This window comes from Neofelis nebulosa, chromosome 6 (assembly GCF_028018385.1).
Source record: "Neofelis nebulosa isolate mNeoNeb1 chromosome 6, mNeoNeb1.pri, whole genome shotgun sequence".
Classification (NCBI taxonomy): Eukaryota; Metazoa; Chordata; class Mammalia; order Carnivora; family Felidae; genus Neofelis; species Neofelis nebulosa.
In genome coordinates this window covers 52,854,992-52,878,153 of record NC_080787.1, presented here as the reverse complement: position 1 = coordinate 52,878,153, position 23,162 = coordinate 52,854,992, and the positions used below count along the sequence as shown (strand labels likewise).

The 23,162-nt window shown below is 38.4% G+C and overlaps 1 protein-coding gene across 2 annotated transcripts in view; it reads left to right on the top strand.

The window, feature by feature from the left end:
• The window catches only part of PKHD1 (PKHD1 ciliary IPT domain containing fibrocystin/polyductin), a 473,171-nt gene that overhangs the window by 315,407 nt on the left and 134,602 nt on the right, over positions 1–23,162 (top strand). For both annotated transcript variants that reach the window (XR_009263031.1, XM_058734233.1), the window contains exons 55-59: positions 11,929–12,083; positions 13,459–13,611; positions 17,991–18,869; positions 20,013–20,181; positions 21,750–21,907. Coding sequence is in view for 1 of the 2 variants with exons in the window: in XM_058734233.1 (XP_058590216.1) it covers positions 11,929–12,083; positions 13,459–13,611; positions 17,991–18,869; positions 20,013–20,181; positions 21,750–21,907 (1,514 nt within the window). In the remaining variant the exon portion in view is untranslated. The remainder of the gene's footprint in view (positions 1–11,928; positions 12,084–13,458; positions 13,612–17,990; positions 18,870–20,012; positions 20,182–21,749; positions 21,908–23,162) is intronic.

Below are 23,162 nucleotides of genomic sequence, written 5' to 3'. Positions count from 1 at the left end.
GTAAAGAATACTTAGGAATTAAAGGAAAGCAATATGAACATACTAGAAGAGTAATCATTAAAGGGTTTGAATACACGAGCCCCAAAAGAAGACATACATTTGACTATGAAGCATATAGAAAAATGTTCTTCCCTAGTAGAGTTGAAATAAATGTTAATTAAAACAAAATTAAGCACTATTTAAAAATATTTCATTACCAAAGGGGAAGATTGAAATCCATGTTGACAAAGGGGAGGATATGTGGGCATTCAGGCTAATATTAGCCTGCTTTTGCAAATAAACTAAAATAGCATTTATGTATGCATCTATGTGGATAGAGATGTCTGGAAGGACATACAGCATAGCAAGGATTCCTGTGGGAGAGATGATAGTTAGCTCCTGCTCTGGTATGCTTTTCTTTATGTACAGAATTTCTTCATAAAGTAGTTATTACTTTTGAACAATATTATTGTTTTTATTCAACATAATTTTTGTGAATTCTTACCCTATGTCAAACATTGAGTTATGGCCTAGAGATACAATAATAAGTAAAAATTGACATGTCTCTGCACCCAGACATTAATGAAATAAATATAAAGTAAATGTAAAAATACATATCTGATAAATGCTATGAAGGAGGGCTTTATAGGATTCTGAAAACATGAATATGGGATCCTGAGGCAGTAATGGAGGTTGGAGAAAGGCTTCCTGCAGAGTGATTTCAGAGGTGGGAACTAAAAAATGAATGGCCTTTAATTAAGCAAAGTGGGGTCGGGTTTGTGTGGAAAGAGCACACCAGTGAGAGCAAACAGCACTGAGTCATTCAACAAATATCTGATGGGTACTTACTATGTATTAGGTGTAGTTGTAAGTACGATATATGTAAAGCCAAATTTGGAGAGATCACTATCCTCTGGGAGTTTATATCTTCATAGAGAAACAATAAAGAAGCTAATACAGAAATACAAACAACATAGCTGCAGATTATAAAGTGTGCTAGTAAGGAAAGCAACAGGGTGGTATAATAAAAAATAACTGTGGAGTGTATGGGGTACCCTTTTAGACTAACTGGATGTGGGAGACCTTTCTGGAGAAGAAAAGTTTGAGCTGAGATCTGAATGGTAGGAGGCTTCCTGCTGTTTGATGAGAATGGGATAGAGAGCTCAATGAAGGAGGGACATCCAGTATTGTCTCTGAGGTGGCCTTTGGGGAGTAGGTATAGAGAGATCACTGTAGCTGTACCAGAGTGAGGAGAGGGGAGAGTGGTATGATACGGTAGATGCCAAGTCACATGATATCTTGTTTAGGTGTGAGAGGTCAGAGGGGAAAATCACTGAGGAGTTTAGAAGGCAATTGATAGAATGTGACTTATGTGTTGAAAATCACTCTGGCTGCTATAAATATAATGAATGGTGGGGAAAAAAATCAGAAGCTGGGCTATGAGTTTGGAGATCAGTTGAAGCCAAGCATCATGGCAGCTTGACTTTGGAGGACCATGGAGGAGCCAATGGAGATGGAGAGAAGAGATAGCACTGTCTGGACAGGCCAATGAACTGAATGTTGAGGTGAGGGAAGTGCTTCAGATCTTTTGAGCAACCTGGTGGATGGTGAAAACATGCACTGAGATGGGAAGACCAGAAGAGGAACAGATATGCCAAGGTGGAAGGTGGCAGGGACATGCCAAGTGGGAGACATGAACTGAAGATATCAAGGAGACAATTAGATATGTAATTTAGGGCTCTTATAGTAAATGATGGGAGTCTTCCAGGAAGTAGATGATATCACTGATCAAGAAGACAGGCAGAGGAGCTAATTGGAGCCTGGAAATGAGACTGGGGTTGGTCTAAATCTTTAGAAGTTGATAGAGAAAGGGACACTGGGTGGCTCAGTTGGTTGAACATCTGACTCTTGATTTTTGCTCAAGTCTTGATGCTGTGGGATCAATCCCCATGTCATCCTCCACACTGAGCACAGAGCCTTCTTGGGTTTCTCTCTCTCTCCTTCTGCCCCTCTCCCTCCTCTGTCTCAAAAAAAATTGTTTTAACCTTAAGAAAAAGAGAAAATGATAGAGAAAGAGTCAGTACAGATGACTGAGAAGCAGAGGCCCAAGGGGTGATTCTGTATTGGGAGGAAGAATGGACCACACAAGGGACTTGGAGGAAGGTTAGGTTGGCTGATTTGGAGAGCAAGGGCCGAGCACAATAGTGTTCCAAGGAGTAGATATGGGTCAGGACATATTCACTGGCAATATCAAGAATTTTAGTTTTTACCCTCTAAGAGCATTGTAAAACTGTTGTAAGTTTCTAAGAGGATAGTATGGATAGGAGGGAGTGCTCATAAACACATTTCTATATCTAAAAAAAAAATCATTTTAGGTACAATGCAGACAACAGCAGGCATCAAAAATGGATCTAGGGACACTACTTCGGAGGTGCAAGCAAGAGAGAGTGTAACCTATAGTCAGGAGCTGAAGTACCAATGGAGAGAAGTGGGCAGATTTAGAGACAGGAGATAAAAAAATATAAGATGTATGGGATGTGAGACACTCTCTTGGTTTCTGGACTGCAGAGATGGATGGTGGGGCCATTCACAAAAAGAGGATTAAATTTTGGGGAAAACATTATGAGTTTAGATTTGGTCATGTTGACTTTGAAGTGCCTGATATCCAAAGGGATCTGTGAAGTAGGCATTTCAAGCAAGGATAAACAGGAAACTTTAATTATAAGGTTAGCAAGCTGGAATTTGGCACGAGCCATTATGAATGGATTTTTCTTTAAAGAATGTGTTAGAAATGTAATCCACAGTCAGCTACAGGCTATTTTGAAAGAAACTCAATTTTATTAATGAAAACGATCTATAATAACTACCATTTATTGAGTTCTTCTTATGTGGGTTTACTCCATGTCAGGCATCTACCAAACATTTTATGTACATTATCTCATTTAAACCTCTCCGTGCTATGTCAGGTATTGTTATATGCATTTACAGATACAAAAACTGAGGAGAGACAAATTAAGTAAAATTTCCAAGTTTATAAGTTTGGAACTCCAAGCTAGGAGTTCCTGGGGCTGATTTTTATTTTTTTAACATGGTTTGTCTGATTCCATTGCTTGTATTCTAGTGTTCTGTATGATACAAATATTAAAAACCAAACTTCTTAGTATGAGTCATGATGAGTTTTTAATGAGTTTATATGGATGATATGTAATGATCACAGTGCAGTTATTTTATGGAGAGCCTTCCTTTTTTAAACCTTTTAAAAATGTAAAATAATTGAAGCCTCACAAGAAGTTGCAAAACTAGTACAGAGTTCTCATGTACCCTTCACTCAGAATTCTCTGTTGATATATTTTATAACCTAAACATTATAAAATCCAGCAAGGTGATGTTAGTATAGTATTAACTGGAGTACAGACCTTGTTCAAACCATTTCTTTAAACATTGACCTCTGGTCTTCCTTATTTTAAAAGTCAGCTTATGGGGAGCCTGAGTGGCTCAGTTAGTTAAGCGTCTGACTCTTGGTTTCAGTTCAGGTCATGACCTCAGGGTTGGTGAATTTGAACCCCACGTTGAGCTCTGTGCTGACAGTGCAGAGCCTTCTTGGGATACTCTCTCCCTTCTTCGCTACTCCTCCTCTGCTGGCTCTCTCTCTCTCTCTAAATAAGTTAATACACTTTAAAAAAATATTTTAAAAAGTCAGTTTAATACGTCTTTCTAAAATATTGTTATGGGGACAGATTTTACTCAGGCCTCTTTATGGACTTTTGACAACAGAATTGCATGTCTGAATTTATTTTTGTATAATTGGTTTATTATATGAAGAATGTTAAAGTTAAATCTCCAGAGGAAAAATTTCATGTTAACTTTATATATTTTTTTAATGTTTATTTATTTTTGAGAGAGAGATAGAGACAGAGCATGGGCAGAGGAGGGGCAGAGAGAGAGGGAGACACAGAATCTGAAGCAGTGTCCAGCTCTGAGCTGTCAGTACAGAGCCTGGTGCGGGGCTTGAACCCCCGAACTGTGAGATCAAGACTAGAGCTGAAGTCGGATGCTTAATGAACTGAGCCACCCCAGTGCCCCTCATATTAACTTTATAAATTTATACGTATTTCTTATACTACCAATGGCAGTAGGCTTAGTAAGATATTTGAAACAATATTATTTTCTTTTGTTATACGATACTATACAAATTGATCTCTAAATTAAGTTACTTTTTATAGTTGCTTGCTTAAATTGACCTTGGGGGAGGCTGATGAAGAACATGTTGGATTTTGAGGATTTCAGATCAGTCAAGAGAAGTTATATTTATAATTAGATTTAAAGAAATTATTTTTTTTACCCATTAGAAGTATTAAGTAGATGTTGTACTGTGAGTCATTTAAAGGTGAACAGGTATTCTTTGAAATTCAATTGTTACTTAATCAATCCTATGATAAAGGTTTTAGATTTTATCCTGGTCATGGCAGGAGTTTGAATAGAGCGGGGACAGGGTCCAGTTTATGGTTGCATCTGACTCATGCTGTGTGGGGAACTGAGTGTTGCAGGATCAAGGGTGGAAGCAGAGAGACTGTTAGGACACTGCAGTAACATTGCCGTCTTTCAAGTGACACAAGCTGGTGGCTTAGATTAGGGTGGTCATGAAGGAGGAGGATGGGATGGTGAAATACGCATTGAAGACAGAGGAAACATGATTTGCTGATGGATTGGGTAGAAGGAAAAGTAAAGTCCCAAGATTACCGTAAAAGTTTTGACCTGAGCAACTGAATGAGGATGGCTCTTGTCCACTAGGAAGAAGGAACTGGGAGAAAAGTAGGTTTATGGGGAACTTTCTTCAGAAGTTCTCATATTTTTCTTATTCCTTTTCTCATTTGCTTTGAAAAAAAAATTTTAATGTTTATTTATTTTTGAGAGAGAAAGGCAGAGCCTGAGCAGGGGAGGGGCAGAGAGAGAGGAAGACACAGAATCCAAAGCAGGCTCTTTGCTCTGAGCTGTCAGAGGCAGGGCTCGAACCCAAGAACCGTGAGACCATGACCTGAGCCAAAGTCAAACCTACTGAGCCACCCAGGCGCCCCATCTCATTTGGTTTTTAAAGAAAGTGTATAGATATTACCCAGTCCCTTCATCCTCTTGTTCCCTATGTTTCTTGAGTAAGGCATCAATTTACTCTGTTATTTATAAGGAAATATCTCTGAATCAAATAACAAATCATTTGCCACCTCAACCTTTCCCCCCGGACCTTGGCCTTCTTTACTGACATCACCCCTGACTTTGTCTTTTTTACTGTCTCCTGTATCAAATTCCTGATGGTTTTCTTTGGATGTATATTGTTTGGTTACTTTCTGTTCTCCTTTCTGATATATTCCCACTTCACACAGGACTCTCAAGAACAACTGTTTTTACCCAACTCCCTAAAAACTTGATAAATAAAATAAGGGGGACCACAGTGCTCTTGCACCTCCTCTCACCTTTATATTTCCTGCTTATCCTTATAATCCACCACATCTTCCGCAAGACCTTTGATCTCCCTTCCAGCACACATTGTTTTCTTACCATCTCAGCGATGGAATGTGGTTTTCTGCTTTATCATTTTAATAAAAATAGGCTTCCTTGTGACTGATACTAAGCTACTTAAGGTGTCTGTGTCCTCTTCCTCCAAGTGGCTTCTACAGGAACAGAAACATAATATTTTTTATTGAGTCTCTATATTGCTCAGCCTCTAGTACACTGCAGTACACAAAGAAAACTTTTAATAAATGCCTGCTACCTTGAATGGATGTGTCTTTTCTGGAAATCAGAATTTATTGAGCCTCTTGATTCAGTGTCATATCATCTAATAAATGAGAATCTTACATTTATTTTTAAAAACCACCATAATTTATTTCGCTTATTACTCAAACTTCATTATTATTCTATAACAGTTTAGTTCAAGAAATATTAGAATACAGATTTGGTGGCCTTCTTCATTTATTGGCAGGAGTTTAGGATTATATATGTAGCCTTCAAAAGAAGATGATTCTGGGGCAACTGGGTGGTTCAGTAGGTTGAGCATCTGACTTTGCCTCAGTTCATGACCTCACAGTTTGTGGGTTCAAGCCCTGTGTCCAGCTCTGTGCTGACAGCTCAGAGCCTGGAGCCTGATTTGGATTCTGTGTCTCCTTCTCTCTCTCTTCCCCTTCCACACTTGCACTCTGTCTCTCTCAAAAATAAATAATGATTAAAAATGAAATAATAATAATAAAAAAAGATGATTCTGTCTGGTCCAGTGAACTGGTGGGCCGTAATCTCAAACTGGCTATTGTCTCCATGCTGAGAAAAGTCACATGAGTTAGGAACGTAGGATGGAAATAGTACACTACAATGAAAAAAGCTTGAACTTTGGGAGAAGGCAGACTGTAATAATTCTAATTGTGTAATGAGCTAAATGTGTCATTTTTTGAGTAAAGTATTCTTTCTAACCCTCAAGTTCTTATTCTATGATACAAGGAAAAACTGCCTTGCTAATAGAGTAATTATAAGGAATAAGTGAATCGATGAATGTAAAGTGCTTAGCCAGTTTCTGGCTCATAATTTGTCTCAGGACATGCTAGTTATTGTGCTAATATTAAAAATAAGTAAAAGTAGCCTTTCTAATCCATTCGGGAGATTGTGCCAGGACCTCCCACAACTCTCTAATTTCTCTATTTCAACCTCATTTGCATCTATGGAAGAAAAGGTTTCTACATGCTATAGGGTACAAGTGAACCCAGACCTGTCAGGCTTTTCCTAGCTTTACCACTAGAGAGAATAAGTTTTTTTCTCCCCTTAGTTTCCGTGCAAAAATCCAGGCAACTTTAGTTGATAGCACTGTATTGTATAATTGAAGTTTGCTAAGAGAGTAGAACTTAAATATTCTCACATGAAGAAAGGTAAGTATGTGCGGTGTTGGATGTGTTCATTAACTTGATGAGGGTCATCTTTTTGCAGCATATACATACACCGAATCATCACATTGTGCACTTTAAATATCTTATATTTTGTTGGTCAACTATACCTCAGTAAAGCTGATAAAATGAAGCCCAAGGGATGGACTTTCCCAAACAAAGGCAGGTTAGATCCCTTGCCCACCTGTCAGCAAAGGGTTTGTGGGGTTATAATCAGTAGTGCTCACTAGGACATTTAATTAGGTTGGCGGTTAAGGAGAGCAGATCTCAGAAAAGACGTGGTGGATTTCATCGAATAAAGGAGAAAGGAAGCCAGGTAGACAAATAGTTGCCATTTTTGATAGCTTTTCCTATCATCATCAATGTCTGCATCGCTACAGAATTCCATTTCTTCAATACCTCACATAGTCTAATGCCAGCTGAGGGTCTGCAGTACATTTCCTGGAACTGAAAAAAATGAAAAAAAAAAAATAAAGGGAAGTGTAAAAGCAAGCCTTCAGTGTTAGAAGTCTATCTATGGCTATCCCTGTTCCTGGGAAGAAAACATGTTGGCATCTGGGACATTGAGCCTGTGGTCAAATGCAGCTGTCATCATTAAGACGTCCCTGATGTTTAGTTAACAAACCCATTTAAGTTGTAGGTGTTTATATATGAATGCTTTATGCATGGTTGTAAAAACTTTTTAAATGAAATTTGAAACTATACATTTTTTTCTTTTTTTTTTGTAATTATGTTCTTTTGGCCAAAAATATGATATTTTCTCAAAACTAGATAAAATGTTAGTGCCTAAATAAAGAAAACTGTGCTGGCATCTTGTTTATAGATTTTTAAAGGTTTTCTTTTGGGAGACTTTTGCAGTGATTATTCATAGTTTCCTGTGTCTTTTCATTTGGGTCCAGTTATGTTGCAAACAGCTCTTTTAATATTTTTGTTTATTTATTGTTTTAGGTGTGTTTTGCTCAGAACAGAAAGGTCTATATTGTCCCCTGTAGCTATAGGACTCTTATTAGTATTAATCAGATAGCTGGGCTAGTTGAAGGGTAACCAAATAGTAGAAGACCATCAGTGGGAAGTGTGGATGTTGGAATTTAAGGAAAACTGATACTCACCCAGACCAACAGAACCATCTAAGTTATTGATAATTGGGACCACCATTTTCTTTGAAGTTACCACTGTGGCTATGTGGACACAGAGCAGAAGGGGCCATACTCCTTTGCCATATATGTATGGTCCTTATGAGATACAGATTCCCAAGGCTTCTGGAGTATAGAGGAGAGATTAATGTTCATGAACTTAAAACGTTTCAGAAGCCTTAATGGAAAAGGTCAGCATAAGTTCATTTATATGTTTAATATAAAATTTGGGCTACTAACTTCAATAGGTCTTTTTTTCTTTTTGTTGATAACATTGCTATGTGATATAGGGTTTATATAACTAGGTAGTCATATTTTCATTAAATATTACCTTCGAGTATCAGAGTTGAATAGCCACAGAAGGCAAGAGTATAAAACCAATTGCAAGGCAGCAGTATCCATTGTGTCAATATTGTGGTGGAACAGAAGCAGGGGTTGGGTGTTCAGTGAAACGACTCCCATGGGAAGATTTCTTGAAGGGAAAGGAACTTCAGTCAATTTTTAAGAATGAGGCTGAAGGGCAGGGTAAGGACAATAGTATTTTAAGTGACAGGTGAGAAGCACATAGCTATTTCCTGAGAGAGTGAGCAAATTCATCTGGCTGGAGCAGAAGCCTTATTTAAGGAAGTTGGGGAATGAGATTTTATTTGTTTTAGTTTACATTAGGGTTCGCTCTTTGAGTTGTACATTCTGTGGGTTTTGGCAAATGTATAAGGACATGTATCTATCTTTACCATATCATACACTGCCTTGATTGTAGTCCCTAAAAGTTATAAGCTGGTAGCTGCATCACTGTTTAAATTGTAGGATAATGCACTGGGATATGGACCCATTGCTTCTAGTCTCTCTCAGCTTCTGAGAGGTTAAGTTTTATATACAATTAAATTCCTGCATGGTGAAGTAAAAGTAGCCATCTCTGTGAGTACACAGTGTAGACACAATGTAGAATAGACAGAGTAGAACATAACTTTTTGGTTTTTACTTCTTTTTCAATCCCTAAATTACTACCTACTTAGAGTTAATATGAAGAACTAGGTAATGGTGTAAATAAATGTGAGAATGTTTCATTCACTCTTGTCTTTTGTACATTAAAGAACATGCACTACTTTCTAAACAAAAATAGTCTGAAACAGGCAAGCAGGATGGGCTCTATCTCCTACCAACATCACACACAACTACTCCCAGTACAGAAAGTACCAGAGCTGTAGCAAGGGCTGTCTGGGTGAAAGATGGAGTCTGTCCCAGCAGGAGCTGACTGGCTTGGGGCGGTCATCCACACACATCCTGGCCCAACCAGGTGGGGCTTGCAAGCAGGCATCCTGAGAGAGAGGCGGAGGGACACTTATACCACCCAACTCCAGGGTCAGGGGCTCTCTTTAGGCCTGGGTGGAGCTCTCTGGAAGTCTGTAGGAGTGGTGTGAGCCCTCCTGTTGCCTCATGGGCCTCTGGGAAAAAGATCTCATGTATTGCTGTGCTGTGTCCTGTGGAGAGACCACACTGTGGCTGACGGTCTTGGGGTGAGCTTAGAACTCACAGACCCTGCCCTAAAAATTCCCTGTGTCCACAAGAAATGAGTTTCAATTCTTTCCACAAGAAACTCTTCAGAACATTATGGTACCTATTGTCTGAAGAACTTTATTCAGCAGTATAGATAATAATAAAAAAGATTATCCAGGTAATACTGACTATGAAGGAAAGGATCAGTTTCAATTGTGCTGCTCATTGACTTTGGTGTGACTTTATATCCATAGCCTTATTTTCTTTTTAAAAAAGTATTTTTTTCTTACCTGTTAAATTAGAAAATTTAGATTTAAGTGAAAAATCACTACTAAACTCATCATCTATAGGCGGGCTAGCATTTTACAGTGTATCTTTCCTGTCTTGTGTGTGTGTGTGTGTATGTGTGTGTGTGTGTGTGTTATTTTTATTTGAAAAACAAAGTGGGCATATTGTTTTATATTCCGATTTTTTTACTCCGTACATCATGAACAAAATGCCTTATAATTCATGCTCTGCAACAATGTACCTTTTAAATGACTCCATAGTATTCCATTGTATAAGTCACAGACTTTCCATAATTTCATGGATTATCTTTATATCATTCTGAGATGTGGGGGTATTGCTTTTCATTACCATTTAGCCAGGGAAGGACTACAAGTCAGACAGGTGAGGCAATGTCATTTAGTGGAAAGAACCTGGACTTAATCAGGAGTCTTCCCTTGTCCTAGTTCAAACTAGTCTTGAGTTTTGTTATTTAATCTCTCGGACTCAATTTTTTTTTAATAATTAAAAAATATTTTTAATGTTTATTTTTGAGAGAGAGAGACAGAGACAGAGAGTGAGCAGGGGAGGGGCAGAGAGAGACACACACACAGAATCTGAAGCAGGCTCTAGGCTCTTGGCTGTCAGCACAGAGCCTGATGTGGGGCTTGAACTCATGAGTCGTGACATCATGACCTGGGCCGAAGTTGGACGCTTACCTGATTGAGCACCCCAGGTGCCTCTTATCTCTTGGACATTAGTTACTTTGCCTTTAAAAACCAGCAGTTGCTTTAACATTCTGTAACTTAGGTATCACCACAAATCAGGAACAAAGATAAGACTAATTTCTTTCATTAAAACTGCAAAAAATTGATAGTAATCTTTTTATTTTCCTCTGTGACTCTCTCCCTGACTCTCCAACCTCAGGTGCACAGATGTGAATTCGTTACAATCTTTGGTTCAAGGCAGACTCTCACCATTGGCCCACAAATGATCCCTGTAATTTATTTATTTGTTTGTTTGTTTGTTTGTTTATTTATTTATTTATGTATTTATTTGCTGTTCATATTATATAGAAATTGTGTACTTTTCCTCCCTTGCAGTAAACTCTTTAAAGATGTCTACTAGTCAAAATCTAGTCTATTAAAAAATACAAATGACATGTTTTATTTGCATTTTGCCTCTATCACCTACTGTAGAGTCTGGTGCATACCAATTGTTCAATCAATAGATGTTTCATGGACCCGTTGCCTGGATGAACATTGAAAGGTAGAGGAGAATCTATTGTCAATGCTGGATAAAATGTGGATGTTAACAAAAGAGTCAGGTTATTAAAATAAACTTATGCCATTGAAGATGGCAATGACTGTGAAGCAGACATATTCACTAGGAAAAGCTAGGCGGCAGCGAAAAACTGAACAAAAGTTTTACCTGATGGGAGTTAAAAAGCAAACAAACAAAAATGATCAAACTATTACTGTTTATATTGTGGAGACAGCACAGCGCTTAGAACACAGCACACTCAATAAATGTATACCATTAGTCCCTACACTAGCACTGGGATGTCAGAGGGAAGCTTTCAATATTGTTATTTTTCACATGAAGATATGAAACTCAGGAAAGTTATGTGACTTCTTAAGGTCATGTAGCTAATATGTGACACCTTTAGGATAGACATTATATCTGTCTGACCATGAAGGTATGAGACTTAATGCATGATAATAAGTTGTCCAAAAATGGCATAATAGTTCTTCAGAAAATTTGAGAAAAGGTTTTTTCAGAAATATCTTTATTATTCAAACTGTTTCCCAATCAGGGAAGAAGATATCCATTCTAAGAAACCATGTGTAGTTGGCATATATTAAACTGGAACTTTTACTCTTATTCATTTGTCATGTACTTCATGGCTGGAGAATATCTTTGCTATCCTTGTACACATAAGTCAGACCAGTGATTTCATGAGCATTAAATTTTTCACAAAAGCCCTTTTTCTCTGTCTTGGCTTATTATTTCTAACTCAATCTCCTTGGTGGGAATTGGTGGTTGTAGTGGATTTCCTTTTCTCTTTGGAACTAGTAGGTGATCTGTGTTGCACTCTCAGTATACTTGATACCATTTTTATGCTATTACAGAATTATAGTTGAGGACACAGTGGATTGGCAACCCCATGACAAAATCATCCTTAGCTCCTCTTCTTATGAGCCTCACGAAGCAGAAGTCCTCACTGTGAAAGAAGTCAAGGCTCACCATATTAGGATCTATGAACGGCTCAAACACCGACACATTGGTAAGGCTTTGGTTTGTTGGTTAAGGAAAGTAGATGGACCAGGAAGAATGTGTACAGCAACCTGACTGGGGATCCTGTGTCCAATGGCCATTCAGAAGGATGGATAATACCTTGCTGCTCCCTAGACCTGTCCTGGAAGGTTTTACCTCTATTCCTTCATTAATTTTATTGCCTAACTTTTAAAGAACACTTAGATGTGAAGGATTTTGTTTTGTTTTGTTTTTTATTTTTAATGGCAAATCTAGAAGTAAGCAGAAAAATTAAGCATCTTGTTCAAGGTCACTGGGTAATTTCATGGCTTAGCCAGCATAAACCTCATGGGAGCTGAATTTCCAGTTCACTTCTTGGCACACTGACTCACACAACCACTTAGAATACAGTAGTTATTGTAAATAATGACTTCTTTTTTCATGCTCAGGATGTGTCCTTCCAGATACTTTATGTACTGACTACTACTAGTATTAACAAAAAGATAAACAGCCAAACACTTTTTTTTTCTCAAAAAAAGTGTGAAGAGTTTTATACACTATGTACAGTTAAAATATTTGCACATAAATGATAAATAGCCATGAGTTTCCTGGTTCAGTCTAATAAATACATTTAATTTAAGAACTCTAATAAATAATAAAACATGGAAACAGAATGGTTAGGGAATATCTTTTTGTCTCTGATATGAGAGAGATAAATACATGCATTCAACAAGATTATGTCTAAATCTATTTCTAAATCATAGTTCTGAAGATGATTTTTTTAAGTGGAAGAGAGGGGAGAAATATTCAGTATCCTTTGCCAGTAGGATAACAAGGTGCCTTATAAATGGAGGGCAGTGGAACAAACCAGAAAGGGGCTCCATTCCTGTTCCTGAGGAGGCTCCTTCAGGTAGTGCTGAGCTTAAGACCCATCACAAGAGGATGCTGCCCCTGCTCTTTGTCCCTTTACTCCTATATATTGCTGCTTTAGCTCTGTCACTGCCTCAGTCGGTCTGGAATTCTTCACCGTCATGAAAGAGGTCCACAGACAATGTATAACCGCACACTCAAGTCACACGCCTATGAATTTAAGGAAGGAGGTTAGGGACCCCACTAATTGGACAGGTGTGCCCTGACTTCCTTGTCCCAGTACCCACAGTTATTAAGGAGAAATGAATTCTTGCTCTAACACTCTCACTCTGATCCCAAAGAGAGACATGTGAACGAGTTTTTCATTTCTCAGCTGACATTTGTGGAGAATGCCTGAGGAAAAGCATCCTTAATGTTGGTAGGACTTCCGAGGGGAAAGGAGTGTTTTCATTTGTCAGGTTCTCTGGGTCCCCAGCTGGCAATTTCTGAAATAGGTTTTTAAAGTTTTTTTTCTTGCCCAATTCCTATTGCCACAGGAAGCGTCCATGTCATGGAGGATGGCCGATACATTCGTTTGGCTGCAGAGGTTGGACTTTTGACCCGAAATATACAAATCCAGCCTGATACATCATGCAGGGCGAGACTACTTGTGGGGTCCTTTAGAAAGTCCAACAGTGAAGAATTTTCAGGTAAACGGAATTTTAAGTTATTAGGCATTACCGATTAGAGCCTATTCATCTGGGACACTCAGAAATTCCAGCTGTGAGAATTTTCCTTATAAAACAAAACTTTAAAATTAGATGGCTCCTTTGTGCTCTGAGGAACTATGAATTTTCAGTTCTAATCTGTGCTTAATTATCAGTGTGACGTTAAAATAATATACTAGCGATCAGCACATATGCACATTTTTACCTCAAAGAAAACATCTTCAGCAGATGTGAAATTTCCTCTGCTTTGAAATTATAGATGATTTAATGACCACTTGAATTTTATCTCTTTCCTGAATTTCTATTACTCTTTCCCAGTAGCATGCTGTATCTGATGGCAGGCCTCAGTTCATGCTATAAATTAATAGCGTAAATTTAAATAAAAATGATTTCCATATTCTAGACTGCTTTAAGGATCAGTTCAATCTTTCTCATTTCTTTGCAGCTTGAACTCTATTTGAATGCTGCACAATTATTTCATTAGGACATTTTTCTTAAACTTGTGTTCCTTAGGTATTATTCCATAATTATTTCTTGGTCAAATACATTTGGGAAAGGCTGTCACTGTACCTCCATCTTAGAAAGTCACTGAATATGTGAATATAAAAAAAGACTCTGAAAAGGCCTGGAATAAAGGATCTAACTACTTACCAAACATATTGAGTATGAAAGAAACACCATTTGTTGGCACATCTGTTCCTCCAGTAAGGTAAAGGGCAGTGTTTGTACCTTAAATCAAAAGTTCAGGATTCCTGGCCTGTGGAACAAACTCTCTCTCCATAGGATCTGTTTCCACGAGTTCTAACAGAAATGACTTCTTTCCTCGCCTCCCCTCAAAAGACATTTGGCAATATATGGAGACATTGTGCTTGTCACAACTTGGGGGAGTTTCTGGTACCTAGTAGGTAGATGTTTAATATCCCACAATGCATTCTACAACCCGACAAATGCAAGCACAGTCTCCCACCAGAAAGGATTCTCTGGTTCAAAACATCAATAGTGTTGAGATTGAGAAACCATGCTTTAGAAGACTGAAACACAGGCTGAATCCTGGTCTTCTAGAAATGAGACAGGGTCTCCTTTCACTGAAACTGCAGGCCAAGCTGGAACATGGTCATGGGAACAAGTTAGAAGACCAATTCTGACAGTTTAGCACCAAGCCAGTGCTGAATGAGCAGCAAGACTGATGTGGTTCTGAACCTCTGGCATCACTGATCCAGGGTTTCTTAAATCATCCCCAGGGGAAGAGGTGTTATAGACTGGGATTAAGGGTGGTTTCCATGCCTATTTTATCTTATTTAATCTTTACAAAATTTTTTTAGTGCTTATTTATTTTTGAGAGAGAGAGAGAGTCAGAGAGTGAGCATGGAAGGGGCAGAGGGAGAGGGAGACACAGAATCTGAAGCAGGCTCCAGGCTCTGAGCTGTCAGCACAGAGCCCAATGCAAGGCTCAAACTCAGGAGCTGTGTGATTATGACATGAGCTGAAGTCAGACCCTTAACCAAGTGAGCCACCCAGGTGCCCCTCATCTAATTTTAATATCTTTGTGAGTGAAACATTTTTATAGATGAGGAAACAGAGTCACTGATAAAATTGCCTGCTTATTTGTAAAACTCACTTACAAGCTTGCAAACAACTTGAGGATAAGGTTGGGTCTTTCACTGCTGCTTCATAAAGTATAGTAACTGTTATGTATTAAGTGCTCCATAAATGGGAATGAGGAAAGTGAAGAGTAAAAAAAGTCATCCAGCTAGAAAGTGGCAGAGGTAACATCCAAATTGAAGCCTGAATTTCGAAGCCCTTGTTAAATAAATTTTAATTTTGTAATCATTTTTGATTGATAGAAAAGTTGCATCTGTGGTATCGAGAGTTCCTGGGTTCCTTTTGCACATTCTCCCCTATTGTTAGTATCTGCCATATCTCTGGTACGTTTGTCAAAATCAAAAAGTGAACACTGGTGTGTTACTATCAACCGAATTCAAGACATTACTCAGATTCCACCAGTTTTTCCACTAATGTCCCTTTTCTGTTCTAGAATACAATCCAGTTTCCCACACTAAATTAAGAAGCCTTGTATTTTTCTTTAACTCAGGACCTGGATGAGGTGGAATTTGCAGGTTATCGGTCAAGGATGCCAGCTATGGGTATTGAACAATCATAGGGTAGAAAATGAGGCCAAGAGTTAAATGAGGGGGCTTGAGTCAGAGCTCAAGCAGGGGAGGGGCAGAAACAGAGGAGACAGGGAGACATAGAATCAGAAGCAGGCTCTGAGATGTTATCACAGAGCCTGACGCGGGGCTCAAACTCACAAACTCGTGCGAGCATGACCTGAGCCGCAATTGGACACTTAACCAACTGAACCACCTAGGTACCCCATCATTCTTTTTATGACCAATAACATCCAGCAATTTGTACTTAGAATTGTTATTTCCAAAAGCAAATATAGGAAAAAAACATTACTGAATTCTCCACTTAAATGCTCAAGACATTTTAAGTATTTACTATTGATTAGCTTTCAGCCATTGGTTAAAATGCATATAAGTAAAAAGATTTTGTGCAATTTAAAACTGTGAATTATAACCATGCAAGTATAAGATGTTAAAAAAAACACTAATTAAAATAATACTGACATATTGCCTTGACTGAAATTCTAGAACCACCTTCCATTCTACAAAATAAGCTATTTATGTGTGGAATCTAGCATTTGGTGTCCTTTGGGCCATAGTCATATGGAGACAGGTTCAACAGCCTTTCAGCTCTGTGCTACTGGTGAGGGACACTATATAAAAAATGTTACCACCAGACAAGTAGTTTCTGGATGTTTTATCATTTTGTGATAATGTCTGTTCCATCCACCAGTGCCTCCTTAATCATTGTCATTTGAGAAATTTAGATATGTTGGAATGCTGGTGTCTGGCTACCAAGAAAGACCTACACGGTCTTTCACTTCATCTTTCCTTCAGATGATGGTGTGGTCCTTCAAGGCAGCCGATTTGCAAGGGTGTTAGTTTCTCCTCTGTGAAAAGGGAGGGTAGAAGGTAGAGGGTTTAGTCTGGACTACCTTTGAGCTTTAAATATTATTACTAAAACACTATAGTTTTCTCCCTTTTAAATAAAAGAAATAACTTTATAGGTCACCTTTGGCAGTACCTTTAAAAAAAAAAAAGAAACCAAGTGACGGATAAAGTTTTGACCTAGGTAGCTAAGGGCACATGACTAATTACTGGCACATTAGCTATAACCCAGTTGTGTAAATCCCATTGAATAGCTATTCCTTTTATTCTACCATGTCTCCCACTTCCCCTAGTGTGCCTGCGTGCTGGTTAATAGTATATCCCCTGAATTCATTTGCCTATGTCCAAGTCTAGCATGTTACTTATTAAACCTTCTCTGCCTCAGTTTCCTTATCTGTGAAATGGGGATAATAATTGCACCTACCTCATAGAATTTGTGAAGGTAAGAGTTTATACACACACACACACACACACATACACACGTATGCACACACATATGTACACAAACACACACACAATATTGATAAATGACTTAAAACAGTCCCTGATACCAAAGAGGGCTATATGAGAGTCACCTGTTATAGTTGTTAACTCACCTCGTTTTTGTCTATAATCATGTTCTTAATCTATTTTACCAAAAGTATATACATTGACATATAAATGCCCATTATATTTTTAAATCAACCTAGTGGGTGTAGTTCATAATGTGGTTTTATAATATCCACTTAAATTAGTACAAATAAATTTCCCAGTATGACTAAATAATTCACTATCCTCTCCTGACATAAATGATGTAGAGAATCTTATTATTGTCAAAATGACACAGGGGCTGTTGTGTGGCTAGGATAAAAACAGAAAATATTTTATGGGGTCTTTAAAATGATTTAAAAGTATTTTTTTAATATAATTGACCATGATATTCCTTCACGCAATATCTTTGTGGGGATGGTGATAGCCTTTTCACATGGTCACCGAGAGGAAACCTGGGATCCACACTCTCTTCATTGTAATTCAGGTCTTTGACCAGCCCTGGAGGCAAATACCCAGAATTGCCTGGCTGGCTGAGTTCATCTCCAAAGCCTCTCTCTCTCTTCCCTATCTGTCCTTCCTGTCCTTCCATTCTATTGCCACACTCTTCAGATGGCACATAAAACCTTTCATGCATTACTGTGATATTTCTAATGATTCATATTTTGTTAGTGAGACTCATCATGGGAAATATAGTTCTGGTGTTGAGAACAAACTATTACATTAACAAATTTGCATCTCCTGATGCCCATAAATGGGCCAATCTTTTGCCTTCTGTAGGAAGGAGAAAGTACCTGATAATATTCATTTTGTTTTCAGGTGTTCTTCAACTTTCAAATGTGGAAATTCAGAACTTTGGGTCGCCATTGTATTCATCCATTGAACTTACTAATGCATCAGAAGGATCCTGGATAATTTCTTCTACTCTGCACCAAAGCTGTGGTGGGGGCATTCGTGCTGCAGCCAGCCATGGGATCGTTCTAAATGACAATATAGTGTTTGGCACAGTTGGCCATGGCATAGATTTGGAGGGTCAGAACTTCTCTCTCTCTAATAACCTATTGGTTCTGATGACACAGTCATCATCATCCACTGTTTGGGTGGCAGGAATCAAAGTGAACCAGGCAAAGAACATCAACCTCTTTGGCAATGTCGTGGCAGGATCAGAAAGACTGGGCTTTCATATTCGAGGGTACAGGTGTTCCTCTCCTGAAGCTCGTTGGTCTGACAACGTGGCCCACTCAACCCTCCATGGACTTCATCTCTATAAGGAAAATGGACTAGACAACTGTACCGGTATCTCTGGCTTCTTAGCTTTTAAGAACTTTGACTACGGTGCCATGCTACATGTGGAAAACAGTGTGGAGATAGAGAACATCACTCTGGTAGATAATGCTATTGGTCTTTTGGCAACAGTATACATGTCTTATGCTCCTCAGAGTCACATTGAAAATTTACAGATTGTACTTAGGAATTCAGTCATTGTGGCCACTAGCTCTTCTTTTGATTGCATTCAGGACAGAGTCAAACCTCGCGCTGCCAATGTGACTTCAACAGATCGAGCTCCTTCCAATCCAAGAGGAGGTCGAGTTGGGATTTTATGGCCTGTATTCACCTCAGAACCAAATCAGTGGCCTCAGGAGCCCTGGCACAGAGTCAGGAATGACCATTCAATTTCAGGAATTATGAAAATTCAAGGTATGATGGTTGGTTTACAAGCAATGTAGTTTCATATATCTGTGCATAGAATCTTTGATAGCATTCTGAAATTATATCAACAAGAGGGTAAAACGTAGCCTAGGGCTTCTTGTCTAATTGATAATCTGCTTGCTATTGATAACCACAGTGGTGATAATGACAGTGAGTGGCTCCTTAAATCATCTCTGCTTGGGGCGCCTGGGTGGCTCAGTCTCTTAAGCGCCCAACCCTTGATTTTAGCTCACGTCATGATCTCATGGCCCTGAGTCAAGCTCTTCACTGACAACACAGAGCCTGCTTGGGATTCTCTCTCCTCCTCTCTCTGCCCCTCCCCCTTTTTCTTTCTCTCAAATAAAAAAATTAAAAAGTCACTGCTTTATTCATGTTGAAGAACTTTACTTAATTTGATTATTTAATTTGATTATATGACAATTCTCTTAGGTAGGTATTGCTTTTTCTATTATACAAAGGATGAAACAGATGCAGAAATTGTGCCTCACTGAGGTTTAGTAAAGTTGGTAGGCAGCCTGGATTAGAATCAGGCCACAACCCATGATGTTACTCTTCCATCAGGTCTCTTTTGTACTCATTCCTCATTGAATATTGATCAAAAGTTTGATGAAAAGTATTGCTCTTGAGACTTTAATGTGTTGGAATATACTCTTATCTTTTGCATACAGTGTCTACATCTTGAAGGACTACAGATATTTTATATTATTTTATGTATTTATTTTAATGTTTATTTATATCAGAGAGAGAGAGAGAGAGAGAGAGAGAGAGAGAGAGAGAGAGAGAGAGAGAGAGAGAAGGATAGGGGAATGGATAGAGGGAGACACAGAATCTGAAGCAGTCTCCAGGCTCTGAGCTGTCAGGACAGAGCCCAACACCAGGCTTGAACTCAATTCACAAACCATGAGATCATGACCTGAGCCAAAATCAGACACTTAACCAACTGAGCCACCCAGGTGCCCCAGAACTACAGATATTTTAAGTCAGGATTTATGTTAACTCCTGGAACTACCCTGGATAGCTTAAACTTACTCCTAGATCTGCATTGGTATAAGAATATTTAGTTGTATAGTCCATATTGTGGTAGATAGTTTATATGATTCAATATTATGATACCTTAAAATTTTTTTTCAGATGTCACCTTTTCTAGTTTTGTGAAGAGTTGCTATAATGATGACCTAGATGTCTGCATCCTGCCCAATGTAGAGAACACTGGAATCGTGCATCCTATTACAGCAGAGAGGACCAGGATGCTAAATATCAAAGATAATAACAAGTTCTACTTTCCTCCTTTGCAGACCAGGTACCAGTTTTAGTATTTCCAATAAGCCATGTTTGTGAAATATTTGTCAATTCCTCAAATCCTTAACCATATTTAGAAAAAGAGAATAAAATCATCAATGTGAATAGAAATATGTTCTTCTGGAAAGATAAGGTGGATTGATTGAATGGCCCCAATTCTTTACCCCACCTACAGTCATGCCTCTTGTTAGATTTTTCAGTCTCTCTCACAACAGAGATAGAGGCTATTTCTCTCTTCAATTTGGGTTGAGCCTTATGACAGTTTTTAGCTAAAAGAGGGAACAAAAGTGATAGAATGCCAAGTTTTATTGATATTGTTTCATTGTTTATCCTTATTAGAGATACATCTTTGGTATGTTTTCAAAATTACTGGAAAAAAATTTACCCCAATTCTTGATTCTTCCATGGAGTATGGTGTCACTAGTTTTCTGAAGGAGGCTTGGAAACCCTTGAACAGGGACTAGGAGGTAGAAGGAGACTGTGTCTGTTGCCAGGAATCCCTGAACTGTATGAAGTGGCTTAGATTTTGGCATGTAGACCTTCTGTAACTACTGTTCTTGAACATATGTTCTCTGAAAACTAGATGAGGAATTCTTTTTCTCATAAAAGAGAGTGGGAAAGTTAGGAGCAGGGAGAATGGGTTACTTTCTTTCCTCCACAATATTGGGCAAACTCCTTTAGCTGGAAGAAAAGAATCAAGAAAAATTGTCCTGATTAGAAAGTTAATGTGTTTGGCCCAACAGTAATCTCATTTTAATGCCCATCCCTGACCCATTTTTATGGTACCAAAACATTATGAGATTTTCAATTTGTGTTATTCTATCATTTTTTCTTTGCCCAATTTTCTTTATGTTCATTCATGCCTTACTTATGGGATGAAATAGTTATAAAGCTAAATGATATTAGCATCTGATTCTTTATATTATTAATACCTGACACATGGTTGGCATACAATAAATATTTAATGTTATTACCAATGGTACCTAAAATTATTAGACCAGGGGGAATCAAATAAATTCTCTATAATTCAATGCTATAATTGCCTATAACTTGTTTATATACCCTGCGTGACTCTAAATTCTGAAAGTATAGGAATATGTCTATCTTTATCACCACTGTATTCTCCAACACGTAAGTAGTAGGTATTCAATAGATATATGTTGAATGAGAATATCTATTTTTACCTTGTTTGTATATAGCACAAATAGAATTGAAATGTATAGTAATAATCTTAAAATACTGCAAGTCCCCAAAGTTTCATAAAGAAATTATTATTTTATATTTAGTAGATATTAGAATTAAGAACACTTCATTATATCTTGCTTCTTAAAAATTAGCAATTGAAGCAAAATTATATATTCAGATATGTGGAATATTTGGTTACAAGAATGTCTTTCTTTTTGCCCATATAACGGGGAAATAAAATTCTCTATAGAGCTTTACTTTTCATCTATGTATAACACATTATTAATAATAAAATCCTCATTCATTTTTCATGGCGGCACTACAAATATGTTTTCTTTGTGTTGCTTATGGAATGAGAGAGTTGCTTTCTGTCTATCTTCACAGGAAAAGTTTAGGAATACTGGTCTGCCCTGAATCAGATTGTGAAGATCCAAGAAAATATCTCTTTAAGGATCTGGATGGGAGAGCCCTAGGTCTGCCACCACCAGTTTCTATATTCCCTAAAACGGAGGCAGAATGGACTGGATCCTTCTTCAACACAGGTTGGTTATATCTGAACTTATGCCTCCAGTACAGGGAGCATGCATGTGGTTTGGCTGGCTTGTCTATCAGGAACAAAATATCCAGGAGAGGAACTGATTTTGAGTTGGAGTCTGCTATCACAAGAATGTTGAGTGGTTAAGCAATGTCATTACAGCATTGTTATTCCCTTCATGAGATCGCTTGTGTCTTTGTGTAAGGTACAGATTTCTAACATGCAGCTCTGTGCACAAGTGAGAACATCTCAGTAGTGAGCTCACCGGGACCTGAAGCAGCACTCTTGCTGCTCAGTGTTTCACAGTCTGCCAGGGAACCAGCTCCTCTGCCATCTGAGTCAATAATTCTCTTCCATCCAGACTTGAAGGCACTCATTCTGGAGAGGGTGGTGGCGTAGATGGTGTGCAGTTGTCCTTCCTTTTTTCCATCTGTTGGTTGTCCCTGGGGGGCCTGTAATCAAAATTCCTTCTGCTCTCTTATACAACCAGAGCCCATTTAGTGATCAGTTTTAATAGCTGGACCCCCCGGAGAGATCATTGTCCTACTTCCACAAACAATTGAACTCTGAGTTTCCATTTGAGTTCAGGTGGAATCTGTTGCACATAAATCGAAAGAATTATCCTGGCTTTCTTTCTGTTTCAGTGGTTGATTCTTTCCATACTTCTCCTCTAGTCTCCTTTCCCCTTTTTAAGTTCTAAATGAAGGAATGTTCCAGGATTATGTTCTCAGATCTGTTTTATTCTCTCCCTAATCTTGCTAAATCCAAGGTTGACATGCCATTCACTGCTGATGACTTCCAATTTATATCTCCAGCCCTGAACTTTGGTCTGGTATATCCAACTGACTCCATTGGGATGTACAATCAGAATTTCAGACTCAACATGCCCCAAGTGGGTTCTTGATTTCTGTCCACATCCATAATCTGCTCCTTCCCTAGATGACCCTACCTTAGTGCTCAGTACCATCGTTCATGAGATTATTTAAGTAAAAAATATAGGAGCATTTATTCTTTTTTTTTTTTTTGATATAAACCCTCTCACTTCTTTTTTTTTTTTTTAACGTTTATTTATTTTTGAGACAGAGAGAGACAGAGCATGAATGGGGGAGGGGCAAAGAGAGAGGGAGACACAGAATTGGAAGCAGGCTCCAGGCTCTGAGCCATCAGCCCAGAGCCCGACACAGGGCTCGAACTCACGGACCGCGAGATAGCGACCTGAGCTGAAGTCTGACGCCCAACTGACTGAGCCACCCAGGCACCCC